We start from the raw sequence: 14,058 nt of genomic DNA, 5'->3' as shown, positions 1-14,058 counted from the left end.
TTGAAACATGAAAATAGGATTCCAACCATAATTTCTATAACTGAATATGTTGTGGAAACATAGTCTGTTCTTTAATTTATTATTTATCAAAATGTACTGACAAATGTTAACAATATTTATTCCGTGAATATCTCATTAAGTGCGCTTGCGTAGCATTTGTAAAATATTCAAATATCTATCTTTACATTTACATGTATATCTTAATTTTCTTAAGCGATACGTTCAACGCACATCAGGAAAAAAAAATCTATAATATTATAAACTAAGTACGCGAAAAAAATACTTATTACAATGTATAGGTAACGTTTATGAACTGCTGCTTTTCTGTTGAAAAAATAACATAATGTCACGGAATAAAATTAAACACATAATATTGCATTATACAAATTCAATGCAGACAGTGTAGTTGGGAAATATTTCACATGATGTACTTTGTGTTCATACTGTATGGCAATCTTTATCAACTACCTGTATCATGTTATGTTTGTAATAATATATTCAACATCGGTTGAAAATTTTTTAGTATTTCTTGCACTTTTGCGTACAATTTTCTGTGCTATTATTTAAAATATATTAAGAAAGAATTTCATGCAAAGAATTGTTGAAAGAAGCATCAGCACGATGACATTTATTACTATTATTCGTGTCAGGTTACTGATGTGTCACTGGAACTTGAAAGAATTTTCTTTTTTTATCTCATCCTTAGATGAAAAAATAATTATAAAATGTACAGTAGATACAACAACGCAATGAAAGCTGATACAAGACAAATTTTGTATTATCCTCTAATAGTAATTGTAAGATCCCCATTGATTGTATGGTCCATATGCCTGTGGTCCACCTTGTCCATATTGCCAATTCTGATAATTGGCATAGTTGGGATCAGAAGGAGGTGGATACTGTTGATAACCCTGTTGATATCCGCCTTGACCACCATATTGACCACTTTGAAATTGTTGTTGTGACTGATATGGTCCACTTGGACCACTGCTGTATTGGTATGATGACTGCGAACTTACAGAAGGCGGAGGTGGTACATTAGATTGATCTCCAGTTTTAACTTTCTTTGGAGGAGAAGTATCTCTGCAGAACATAAAATTGAAATTATTTAATACATTTAATTGAGGACAGTTTAAACACCTTTCTTATAAAAATAATACTTACGTTTTTGTGTCGTCATTCTTCGTCTTTTTCCGTTCCTTTGCTTGCTTAATACATTTTTGGAATTGCTCATGCGCTTTTAACACTTGTCGAATATCCGGACTAAAATCTTCGAGAAATTCTACTTTACGTTGTGCAAAAAGTACTCTTTGTTCAAGATCCGCGTGTTCTCGTTCTATAAACATATCCATATATCCTACAATTTCTTGAGTATCAACAGGAGTCCTTTGCATTCCCAAATCAATCAATTGTAAATAAAGCCTTGGATTATCTTTATCTTTTTCTGTTGCCTAAAAATGTATAACTTACATAATGCATAAAATGTAGTCATATGAGAAAAAACAAATTTGTAAAACGTATTTCAAAAATTCATATGAATATACCTTCAATAATACTTTGATTGCTTTATCCACATCACTCTTTACTTTACACAAAAATCGTGCATATTTTACTACAATATTATTCGCAATGGTTCTATTCTTACTATTGCTAATATAATTTTCATACAATGTACAAGCTTTATCTAAATCTCCTCTTCTACGCTCCAAATTTATTCTTCGATATGCCACTTGTAACATGTTTGGTATTACATTATCAATATTTTCCAATATATTTGCTGCCTTCTCAAAATTGCCCTGACCCTCTTCAAATGTTGCCCATTGTAGATGTAAATTTGGTTTCTTCGGGTGATGCACCATACAAGCTCTCGTATATACATCTCTAATTTTTTCCACATTATCACCTTTCAAAGATTCCAGATAACGAACGAACTATAAAGAAATTAAAAATGAATGTTTAAAGCATTCAATGTAGAGATCTTTTTCAATTAGAGAAAAATAAATAAAACTTACTCTCATCCAGAATTCATCATATAAAGCACACGCTATTAAACATCTTTCAAATAAGATGATTATCCGATTCTGATCTTTTTGTTCAATTTCAAAGTCTAAATATTCTTTCCAATTTTTCAATTGACATCGTTCTAAAGGTTTAACGTGGAAATATGGCCTCTTAATCTATGAATGGAGATTAAATATTAAGTAATAAATACTACACCAAATTATATAATATGCATACTTACACCTTCCTCATATGACCATCTTGCAGCAACAGCATTAATATTAGCTTTGTGCATTTTACGTCTACTACTAATGATTTTTTCTCTAATAGCACGGGTCTCCTCATCAGTTGGTGGAAGTTCATGTGGCGGCGGTTCTTCTCCAGGTGGTGCATCATCTGCTGCTGAAGTAGAAGTACTGTCATCCGATTTCAAAAGCGCTTTCACTTCAGCACGTAATGCAAGAAAATCATCAACATTTAAAATACGATTCGGTAAGTTTGAAGAGACGAACTCTTGAAATGCTTCGAAATGAGAAATATAACTAAGTGTTGGAGTACATAATAGGCGATCATATAATGCTGTTACTCTGCTGAGACGTTTGCCCTCCAATTCCCACTTTATATAGCTTTCCCAAAGACGATCAGATCTTAGCAAAAAAGAATATTATAAGTATCCAAGTATGACTAGATAAGCATATATATAAAATAGAAATCAATTCGTACCTGAATTCAAGACCACACGCCTCAATAGCTCTTTCATATTGTTCTCGTAGTGTTTCTTCATCTTTTTCATAGACGGTTTTGCAGTGATTGATGTAATGAAGCCAAAGGTCGACACTGAGCGAAATGGCTTTCAAACCTTGGTCGAATACCTGTAGTAATGGTTTGCAATCACACTTAGAACGATTTACAAATGATTGGGCTGGTGGTGGGTAGACTTATACCTATTTCTTTTTTGTTTTTTTGTTTTTTTTTTAGCTTTCGATAAGCATTACAGTTTTTTAGCAACGTATACTCACATATCATACGCGTACTGTAAATAAAGAGATTTAATTAACACAGAGATTGCAGAGCATTGTGCATTCACCTTAAAGTCAAGGAGTGTTCCGATCTGGGTGCCTCTGTGTCTTCCGCCACTTTTTCTTGCTCCCTCTCTGGCATGTTCACGTCCTAAGTCTTTGTTTCTGACTTTGATTTAACACCCAACCCAATCTTACTTACATTAAGTAAGGTACCGCATCTTATGCTTAAGTTACAATACTTTCTGTAGTAAGCTATGTGTACAAATGCTTACAGTAAATATTACACACAATTTCTTGCACGATAATATCGCAAATTGAAACAACTAGCCTTCGCTTGACTTACGTATCATATGTAGAATATTGATATAACGGTATAAGTAAAACATTAATATACGCAATAATATTGTAGATATCGCAGAATAATTAAGTAACTAGCTATTTGGTAAACGGAGAGAGTCGTATAGGTGCCGCAAGACGTGCTAGGCTGTTGGAAGGGAAAACCATATTTACGTGCGTGCACACTGCCCACGCGTCTTCCTAACTCGAGCTATTTTCATTAGATTGCGTTAATTAAATGATATCATAATGAGAAATAGACCTAATAGATATGGTAAACGAATTGACTCACCCTTTGGACATTTTCGGGGTTGCCTTTCTTCTTCTCGTAATCTGCAAACTTTCTCCAGTAACCGTAGCAATATGGATAACGCTCCAAAAATTTCGTATAAGCCTCACGTGCAGCTTCAGCATCATTCTGTATGATAAACAAGTATTACGGATGATTTTGATATAATTTTGACAATATATATATATTTTTTACTTTTCGACTTACCTCTTGATCGACGTACTGAAGAAGATATGTCCATCCCGTGAAATCTGATGGATCTTCATTAACGGCTTTCCAGTATTTTTCTAATTCCGGTAAGGTCTTTTTCTTTGGTGACGCTGGTTTAGTTTCTTGTTTATTGTCCCCTGGATCTGCTTCCGTTGAAAGCGCAACCTTTTTTGCTGGTGTTTCGTCATTATTTTCAGACGTTGGTGAACTAGGATCATATTCTCCTTCTGCATTTAACTTGCGTTTATCTGTAAAAGCAAACGTCGCACAAGGTAAAAAGATTTAAGTACAAAATAAAAAAGTTTGTTAAGTAAACATTTTCTTTTTTGCACTTACTTGTTCCTTCTATTTTATTCTTCTTTTCCAGGGTTTTACTCATTATCTTTGTTCCACTTTTTTTCTTCTTTTCACTGTCTAATGGCAATTCATCTTCAGAAACTGATTCAGTTTCTCCTAAATCTGCAGGAGCTGCTGCTGGCAATTCTTCATCAGATACTGCTTCTGTTTCAGGTTCCTATATGTTAAAGATAAAATATTATATACTGCAGATACACATATGTATATATACAAATAGATATAAAAATATATATATTTCTTCTTTATCGTTTTGATAACAAAATACCTTTGCTGCAGCTTCAGTGGGCAATTCGTCTTCAGATACAGCTTCTGTATCGGGTTCTGTTTTTTTAATAGTATTTTCAGGTAGACATTCCATGTCACCCTCTGTTGTTTCTGTCATTTCCACCATTCCTGTCATATCATAATCAGGCACAGTTTTTTCTCTAATATTTTCTATACTTTCTGATGTTTCTTGTTGACTATCTACCTCCATAACTTCAATTCCAATACCTTCATTTATAACAGTTTCAGATTCAATTTCCTCTGTTTCTAAGATTTCTGTTACTTGTGTTATTGTTTCCCCATCATCATTCATAACTTCTTGGAAATTTATTAATACACGTTGATTTGTTTCATCATTACTAATATCTTGTCCTTCCATATCCATTTGTTCACGTTCATTCAACATATCAACTTTATCCATACTACTTTCTTCTATGATCATACAATCCGATACTGTATTAGAATGATCCTAAAGCAAAAATAAAACATAATTCCTCCAAGATATAAATCTGGTATATATGACTTAAAAGAACAAAATATTATGTATTATTTACAATTTGAGATGCAGATGTTTCTAAATCAGGTACATTTTCTTGAACTTCTATTTGTACACTCTGATTCATATTAATTTCGTGAATAGTAGTATCACTAGAATCTTCCAATTCCAAATGTAACATAGAAGAATCTTCTTCATTATGCTGTTCAATGATAATGTCACCAAATCTTTGCACTCCATTCTCTGGAATGCTTTCCATTACAACTTCTTCTTGTAATACAGGCACCTCCTCCTGAAAAATTGCAATTAGTTACTTCTATTGAATAAAATGTCGATTACATACATTGATGATTGCTAGAACTATCTGCAGTATTATGGAATTTACGCACCTCCACTTCTTCGATCTCTTGCACTTTTTTCGGAGAACGTGTAGCTCTTGCTAGAAGTTTCTTTACAGGAGATTTTTTCGCTACCGCAGTAGTTTTACGTGCACGGCTAGATCTTGTACGTCGTACTGAAAAAAATAAAAATATTTAAAAAATGCAAAATTTGAATGAAATATTTACGTTAGATGCGTGTGCGAGACGCCATTCGTTTAATGGCGGTTCGCAAGTCTTTGCTCAGCTGCCGGGTGTATTAATATTTTTGTTTCGTTTTATGTAAATGTATATAAATATAAATGAATAACAATATTACGTCATGTTGGATACAGTTTCTTTCAGAAATATCATCTTACCGGGTTCATTTAAAGTGATCTCACTTTCATCACCACTTGCGGACGACATTTTGCCTTGATACAATCTCTGGAATGTAAAACGCAGAACTGATGAAGAAAATGGCGGCAGAATACTAAGAGAGGCCCTCTCTCAGAAACTTATGAACTAATATGATACAAATGATAAACTGACAAACCATTTTATCACCAATCAATAATAAATTGTACCGGGAAATATAAGAAAACATGTATGTATATACATGTATATATTATAAACATTATTTTTTGTGACTTCATATGTTTAAAAATTAAAAGAATTAAAGAATTAAAAAAAATGATATTAGTGCTACATATTTTTATTATATATTATGAAGATTGCATCTTAGAAGTACATATATATGCAAATGCATTCATAAATATAAAGAAATCCCATTACCTATTCGCTGGGCAAACCTTAAAATTCTTTAAAAATGAAATAACAAATGAGTAAAAATAAAATATATATATATAGAATCAAAGATTGTATGAGCAGGATTATTAAGGATATACAAATACACGCATGTGCAAGAGAATCCGATAAAGAGCGCAAGTGCATAAAGTAATCTATCTCGTGTGGAATGTAGAACACATACTAAACGAAGTAAATACAGAGGTGCATGTATGTAATACAAGATTCTCTATGTATATATTTTTGTATACACGATTTTGTAAAACAACGTTTGTTGATGTTTGTAAATCCATATTACACGTTGATGTTCCGAGTTAAACGTGAATCAAAACAAGCGATGCTGAAGAAGATCGCGGACCATTCTATTTCGTTCATGATTTACCAATCTCAAACACCACGGAATTCCGAATCTTGTCGTTCTTTTCTTTTATCTCGTTCGCCAAATCGCCAGTGAAAACAATCGTCGTCTTCAATCTGCAACTGTTTCTAGGAAGATTAAGTTGTTGAGCTTCCGAAATGTTTTTTAAGAAGATGATCTAAGACAACTTGAAAATCATTTTTCATTTTCAACATTTACGCTACATTGGGAATGTCAGAATGTTTAACTCAACCTGTATTTGGCGATAATAAGTGTGTATTTTGTAGCATACGAATATACGAATTCAAAAATTTGCGATAGGAAATGTCTTACAGTGATGGCGGGCGTCCAATTCGGAAGTACGGCACAAAGTCGCCGAAAAAGTTATGCGTGACGAAGAATGAGAATAGTGATAAAACAACAACAACCATTAACTGCAATAATCATCACCATAATCATTACCATCATAATCATCGCTTTCTCGACACCCCTCAGCCGTCAGTACACAAACGTAATCTCTATATTGTTTCTTTTCCTTTGATACTGCTGTTCAATGTTCTGAGGACACTTCTTTATCAGTTATTTGTGGTATTTAAGTACTTATATACATCTACATCTCAGCTGATTCAACGAAGACAAGCTTGCAAGCAGACCTGCCAGCTAGAGATCGTAGTTGGTCAAAAATCTAGTGAAAATTTAAATAATAATTTAAATAATACTGGGCAAACTGAAAACGAGGGAATGTCGCAAGTGCCTAGAAGGCAGGTTGGTCCTGGCCCTGGAGACCCATTACTTGCAAAACAAAAACATCATCATCGTAGAGCTTTTGAATTTATTAGCAAAGCACTTAAGATTGACGAAGATAATGAAGGTATTCTTAGATATATCTAGATTGTCTGTTTCTTATAATTTACTTCTTTTTGATATTTCATTTTCAACACTACTTTCATTAGGCCAGAAAGAAATGGCAATTGAACTTTATAAGAAGGGAATTGGAGAATTAGAAAAAGGAATAGCTATAGAATGTAATGGTGGTCGAGGAGAAGTATGGGAACATGCACAAAGACTTCATGATAAAATGCGCACTAATTTGGCAATGGCGAAGGATAGACTTGATTTTCTTGGTTTGTAAACAAATATTTTAAATACATAGCACATTTCTTAAGCTGTTCCACTTGCATTAACAAAATTATATATCACTTATTTATAAATTTCTTTTATAATTATAAATTATTCTTAAATAAAGTTATGGTACAGCTTAAGAATAACACAATATTTATGTATTTAGCATGCTCATGTGTTAATTGTTCTATATTGTTCACGCGTATGTGTGCATCTGTGTGTATGTGTGTGTCTGTGCGAGAGTATTTATGCGTGAATGTACTCGTGCGTGTATGCATGCGCGCGTTATCCCTTTTTTTAATGGTTTCATTTTTGGCACAATATGTTTTTTTCATAAGCGACGCAAATTTTTATGTACAAATTAGTAGCCAAACTTCATATAGTAGCGTTCCTAACAGCCATCTGAGCATTCATTTCAAATCTAAGTACTAGTTATATAATTTACAATTTGGACAAAAGTTAACGAAATTTATGGGTTCAAACTGTACTTAGCTATTTAGCCTACTGCAGCATGGCAGAGAATGTTTTTCCTTTTTGTAGTGAGTGTGTGTGAGCTGAAAAAACTGGATATCTGCAATGAATATCGTGCTCCTGGAAATAAAATGGACAACGAACATCCAGGAAAGAATCTGAGGGTCCGACGCAATATACACACATTACAAACAACTCGATCTTCTTTAAATACAAATCATACTAAAAACACAAACAGTACACAAACAGTGAACATAGGGCAGAATACATGTACCCAAATTCCCAAGTTAAGGCCACGTTCACCAAAAAACTATTCTGCCCACTCTGAAGGTACTGTTTGTCTGAAGTTTTGGGCTTACAATGCAGATTTTGAATGTAAATTTGATAATTGCTTCTGTAAAACTGTTGTTTCTATTTCATTGTTAACACATGCATCTATTATTAGTTTCTGATGTAATGCAACAAGTAATAAATGCAAGCATGTTATATTATTTGCTATAATTAACATAGTTTTGCCATACTTTGTAATGTAATATATTTATCTGAATAAGTGATTTAAAAAGAAATAGAATTATTCATATGTAGGTATGTATGATACTACATATATATATATATATATATATATATGTATGTACGTATATATATATGATATTATGTGCATGTGTATATACACTTAATATGAAACAATGAATTAAGAAGACAAATTAGTTTATATGCATGAATGTATGCTTCATATAAACATTTAAAGTTTTATTTAAAAAACACATTAGAATAGTCTAAAAAGTATTTGTTACATTTATATTCTAAAAAACATTTTCATATTTATTTTGTAATCTCATATTCAGTGCTCAAATATCATTTGTTCACTACTGTATATGACTTTTTAACAATATAGAATATTTTATATATATGAAATATTAACAATGTAATGTATGCTCTTAATATTTTAATTATATATTACATATGTATTATAAATGTAGATTAATTATATCACATGCATACTAGTTTGACAAATATATTTCATTCTTTTTATATTGATTGAAATTGTTAATAATTACTTCTTTCATTGCAAAGCGTTTGTCTTGTATTTTATTCCTTGTAATAGTTCTATATAATAGAGTTAACAGAGATTCGTATTTAACAGTACTATTAGTTTCATTTTTATGTGTTTATTATTTGGGTCTTATTTGTTTTATATTGTTATAGCATCTGGAAGAAAATTATCTGTTCCTGGAAAAAGAGTGGGGACAGTTATAAGCAAAAGTCAAACATTACCACGCAGCATGGGACGCTCAACACCAGTACAATCTTGTCATAGAGTTACACCTATTAAACCGTCATCTACGCCACCTTCTGTAAAAAGACAATTATCAGTACCTGGAAATGGTTCACCCGTTAGGAGACCAGGAACACCAACTACATCAAATAGTAATAGAGGAACACCTACAAGAAAAGTACCTCTTTTAAAAGGTGTAGATCCAAAACTTGCACAAGTAATTTTAGATGAGATTTTAGAAGGAGGTGCAGCAGTACATTGGGAGGACATTGCTGGTCAAGAAGTCTGTAGCTATTATATCTATAAATTGTTAAATAAGGACAAATGCATAATGTAGTAGATAAACTTACAATTTTATATTTTCTTTTCTAAAACAGACTGCAAAGCAAGCATTACAAGAGATTGTTATCTTGCCTTCATTAAGACCAGAATTATTTACTGGTTTACGAACACCGGCAAGAGGATTATTATTATTTGGTCCACCAGGAAATGGAAAGACATTGCTTGCACGTGCTGTGGCTACCCAGTGCAATGCTACATTTTTTTCAATATCTGCTGCTAGTCTTACATCGAAATATGTTGGAGAAGGAGAAAAGCTAGTACGAGCTCTTTTTGCTATAGCGCGAGAATTACAGCCATCTGTGATCTTTGTTGACGAAGTGGATTCGTTGTTAAGCGAACGTAGAGATAATGAACATGAAGCTTCACGGTAGATCTGTTCAAGTTTTGAAATTTATGTAAAATGATTAATATTTATCTAATTAACAATTATTACATAGGCGATTGAAGACGGAATTTTTAGTTGAATTTGATGGTTTGCCATGTAATCCAGAAGAAAGGGTATTAGTTATGGCTGCTACAAATAGACCTCAAGAATTGGATGAAGCTGCATTAAGGAGATTCACAAAGCGAGTATATGTTACGTTGCCAGATTTACGAACAAGAATTATGTTACTGAAGCGACTTTTAGCTAAACATAATGATCCGTTAACACCAGAAGAGTTAAATGAGATGGCAGTTTTAACCCAGGGCTATTCTGGAAGCGATTTAACGGGTTTAGCAAAGGATGCAGCACTTGGCCCTATTAGAGGTAAGATAAAACAAAGTTTCAATTACATATTTTCCATTATGCTTATTTAGACTGAATGGATACGAAAGATTTTGTCCAGATAGTCTAACAAATAAATTAATCATTATTAAGTATGTATAAAAGATATATCGTAAAGTTTGTAAAAAAAGATGTATTAATATTGTACAGAACTTAATCCAGATCAAGTAAAGGAATTGGACCTTAATTCCGTACGCAATATTACAATGCAAGATTTTCGTGATTCGCTTAAAAGAATTCGTAGATCAGTGTCACCTGCAAGTTTAGCAGCTTATGAAAAGTGGAGCTTCGAATATGGTGACGTAAGTCTATGATTTTTAAGAATTAGTTGATGCACAAGGCTGGAAAATAAGTTACACTAAAATATCGGCACATTCCAAAGAAAAAAAGAAGAAAGGAACTAATGACGGAAAATACAACAAAAATGATTTTCTGCGATATTAATTATTACAGAGTGTAAATATATCAGCTTTTACATTTTCTAAGCTAATTTATAAATGACATCTATATATAAAAAGAAAATGTTATGATATTGCAAAAGGCACTCTTGCTAAGTACTGTTTTTTAAATCATATTACAGCAGTAACACTGTAATATTACTAGCTTTATATTACATATATGATACATTCTATACTCCATCCAGCAATCAGGTATTATAGATTTAAGTTTAAGTTGATATTACTTCATACTTATATTACTACACTCCAAAGATGTTGATATTAGAATTCCAATGTTTGTAGTTATACTGTCTATGTAGATTTTGGTAACTTTTTATTTCATATTTTGGTAAATCATGAACATTAATTTATTATTATTTACTTTCTTGTTATACGGTTATGCGCTAATAAGTTTAGTATAAATTATTCTAATAATGCAAAGAAGAATATAATTCTACAATTAGCAATTACAATATGCACTTTATAATAAAAAGAGTAATGTAAATACTTAATTACCATTCAAGCACAATTGATTTGAATAATGTTAGTAGGAAGACTGTATTTGCATATAAAACAGCTCACGTCCAATCAGATAATAAAACAATTACTGTAATTGGGTGTAAAGGATTAACTATTGCTATAATTATGTTATCAAATAAGCATAAAAATGAATAAATATCTTGGTTTTACATAAGCGCGTGCTAAAAGTAAAGTATGCAGATAAAATCATTTTAGGCACGTGAGTTTTGTAAAAATAACAAATTGCATATTGTATAACATATTGGGGGAAAATATTATTCATGTTATGTTTGGTAACATTTCAGATATTCGTTTGATAATTGTTAAAATGAAATTATATAATTAAGATCTCTTAACAGGGGGTATTATGCTTATCAAAATATATATAAATTCTTGATTTGATGAGATTTCTATGAGACAACGAACTGGAATTATATATTTGAACTTCGTGAAATTGAAAATATTTATTATTTATAGGTAAATATTATCAGTAAAAAATTAATGTTATGATAAAGGTATGCTACAAAAGGAAGTTGCATATATAAAAGTTTTTGATATTCATCTACTGCTTCAAATGCTCAACTAAAAGGTGATTGTGCTTGTACGATATAATCACTGATTTAAAAACACATTTATTGCAAAACCATAATACTAAGCTTCGATATTAGTCTGATATTGTTTCAATTTGAAATTAGTTAATAAGAACTTCCTAATTTTACTCGACGTACATGTATTTGCTTATAAGAGAAGCGTGGAGTGGTTATTTCTTCACGTTGTAACTCGTTACAATCCTTGCTTTTCAATAACAATAATGCAACGAGTTCGAAGCTTCTCTTGTGTGATCACTAGTTAATACTGACCCATGTAGTATAGTATAATCTATGCATAGCATATTACGTAAAATGATGTTAAAAATTTCTTTTTAATTTTTGTCATGTAATAAAACAAGGATTGCCCGTTTCACTTGTTACAATTTTTAATATCAGTTACGACTGATGCACTGATAGAAAAATGGTAATAGTTGTACAAAGTATAAATTTGCACTTGCGCAAAGTTGCGCACCTCTTTATTATTGAATATACGAACATAACTAAAGTTACATATAATGTCAAAGTTCAATCTCAGCATTATATCAATATAGATGTATTAAGTTCAATATGTATTGCTGAATGCTGTATGAAATGAATTTTGATTGAAAAAATTATGAACTTGATGTTAAGTCAATGTTAAAACCATTTATGTTGCAAAAGTATAATGTGAACTGTATTGAAGTTTTGGTTATATGTAAAGTTTTTCGGCGTTAAATAATTTATGGTAAGCATAAGTAAAATATTTTTGCCCGAATTTTATCGATGATCTTGCACAACAGACTGTTATCAATATGGGTATATCTCTATTTACAACCCTGGCCTTCCATGTTAAAAACACGCTCAGCCTCAATTAAGTTATTTTGCTACTTTTATAAAAACTTGTAATAGGAAATTTCTTAAGAATATAAGCAAATAATAATGCTAATATTAATTATTGCTGCGTAAATTAAAAGTAATCAAATGTGAATTAATTGTAAGAAATGTCTGTGCATGACTGCACGAATTATGTTTCCTTAATTGTAAGTTTCAACCCTCTTTTTCTCGATATTACGAAAGGATAAAAGTTATTTTGATAACCGTATAAAATTGATTTTAAGATATTTCAATCCACTTTTAATATGCACTAATATGCAATTTTACTAAAATGATAATGATGTTTGCAAAATAAGTAGTAACTGATTTGATAAAACGTAACATAAAACTTACAAAACTTATTTTTATTTCGTGAATGATGTTTTTCATAGATCTTTCAATTATACTTTAATTAAATGCCAAATCTATATTTCTCAACAATATCATAAATTACGTAAAAAAATATGTAGAACAAGGTAGACAGATTATAATTGTAGATTGCAAATTAAAATTTTCGTTGAGCAACTCCTTCTTTTAATATATTATATCCTAGTTCGCTTGATGAAACAATTAACAAATACATATTTAATTATCATCTATATACTCAGTGACATCATGCAATTAAATAGTAATTTTCGAATGTAACTGAATAGTATAGCGTCACTTATTGTACAAAAATACAAGATATCCTACTTAGTATTTTGCCGCCGTATGATCGAGATCGAGGAACGCATGTATTGTGTAATAAAGTGTACAGTACAAATTATTCTAGCGCATTTCATTTTAAAAAAGGAATGCTCGCAATTTTCACGTGAAAATTAATTAAATTATTCACAGTATTACCGAATTCAGTTTTGATTAAAGTATTAAAACATTCTAACTTGACATTGCTATAATATTCACCAAAGAAATATTTTTATTTTATAGTAATGATATAACCAGCGTAATGTTTTCCGTTTAAATCGAACATAACGACGCCCCTTTTATACAGAAGTTGTGTTTCCTTCAATAAATCGCAAACATTGTACTTAACGTTAAATTTTATTGTGTCAAAAAATCAGTCAGAATTATATCTTCTACATAAGTCATCAAGTGTTTTAAGTGCTTGACGAGATAGTTTGCAGAAAAAAATATGCTCGGTTAACGTAAACAATTATTGTAAAAGTATGTCGGCTGTAAAATAAAAT

General features: G+C 31.2%; 2 protein-coding genes across 4 annotated transcripts; one reads left to right on the top strand and one right to left on the bottom strand.

The window, feature by feature from the left end:
- Nucleotides 1-45: 45 nt before the first annotated feature.
- Nucleotides 46-5,844, bottom strand: LOC132912770 (pre-mRNA-processing factor 39). 2 transcript variants are annotated; one of them, XM_060970488.1, is made up of 14 exons: nt 5,712-5,844; nt 5,365-5,489; nt 5,034-5,267; nt 4,708-4,948; nt 4,481-4,608; nt 4,195-4,372; nt 3,856-4,106; nt 3,652-3,777; nt 2,725-2,873; nt 2,243-2,648; nt 2,013-2,177; nt 1,545-1,931; nt 1,165-1,451; nt 46-1,083 (listed from the first exon to the last, which is right to left on the bottom strand). In XM_060970488.1, the coding sequence occupies exons 1-14, from the start codon at nt 5,758-5,760 to the stop codon at nt 786-788; spliced, it is 3,024 nt and encodes a 1,007-aa protein (XP_060826471.1). In that variant the 5' UTR covers nt 5,761-5,844; the 3' UTR covers nt 46-785. The 2 variants fall into 2 exon arrangements, with proteins under 2 accessions (XP_060826471.1, XP_060826470.1); XM_060970487.1 differs by having other exon boundaries at nt 4,481-4,948.
- Nucleotides 5,845-6,284: 440 nt separating this feature from the next.
- On the top strand, nt 6,285-13,637 carry LOC132912778 (spastin). Of its 2 annotated transcripts, XM_060970501.1 has the most exons (7): nt 6,285-7,367; nt 7,450-7,620; nt 8,159-8,419; nt 9,296-9,648; nt 9,743-10,074; nt 10,145-10,455; nt 10,624-13,637. In XM_060970501.1, the coding sequence occupies exons 1-7, from the start codon at nt 6,821-6,823 to the stop codon at nt 10,785-10,787; spliced, it is 2,139 nt and encodes a 712-aa protein (XP_060826484.1). In that variant the 5' UTR covers nt 6,285-6,820; the 3' UTR covers nt 10,788-13,637. The 2 variants fall into 2 exon arrangements, with proteins under 2 accessions (XP_060826484.1, XP_060826486.1); XM_060970503.1 differs by lacking the exon at nt 8,159-8,419 and having other exon boundaries at nt 6,286-7,367.
- The last annotated feature ends 421 nt before the right edge of the window (nt 13,638-14,058 follow it).

Source organism: Bombus pascuorum, chromosome 12 (genome assembly GCF_905332965.1).
Source record: "Bombus pascuorum chromosome 12, iyBomPasc1.1, whole genome shotgun sequence".
In the NCBI taxonomy this organism is placed as follows: Eukaryota; Metazoa; Arthropoda; class Insecta; order Hymenoptera; family Apidae; genus Bombus; species Bombus pascuorum.
The sequence above is the reverse complement of the archived record's forward strand: the minus strand, read 5'-3'. Positions and strand labels throughout refer to the sequence as shown.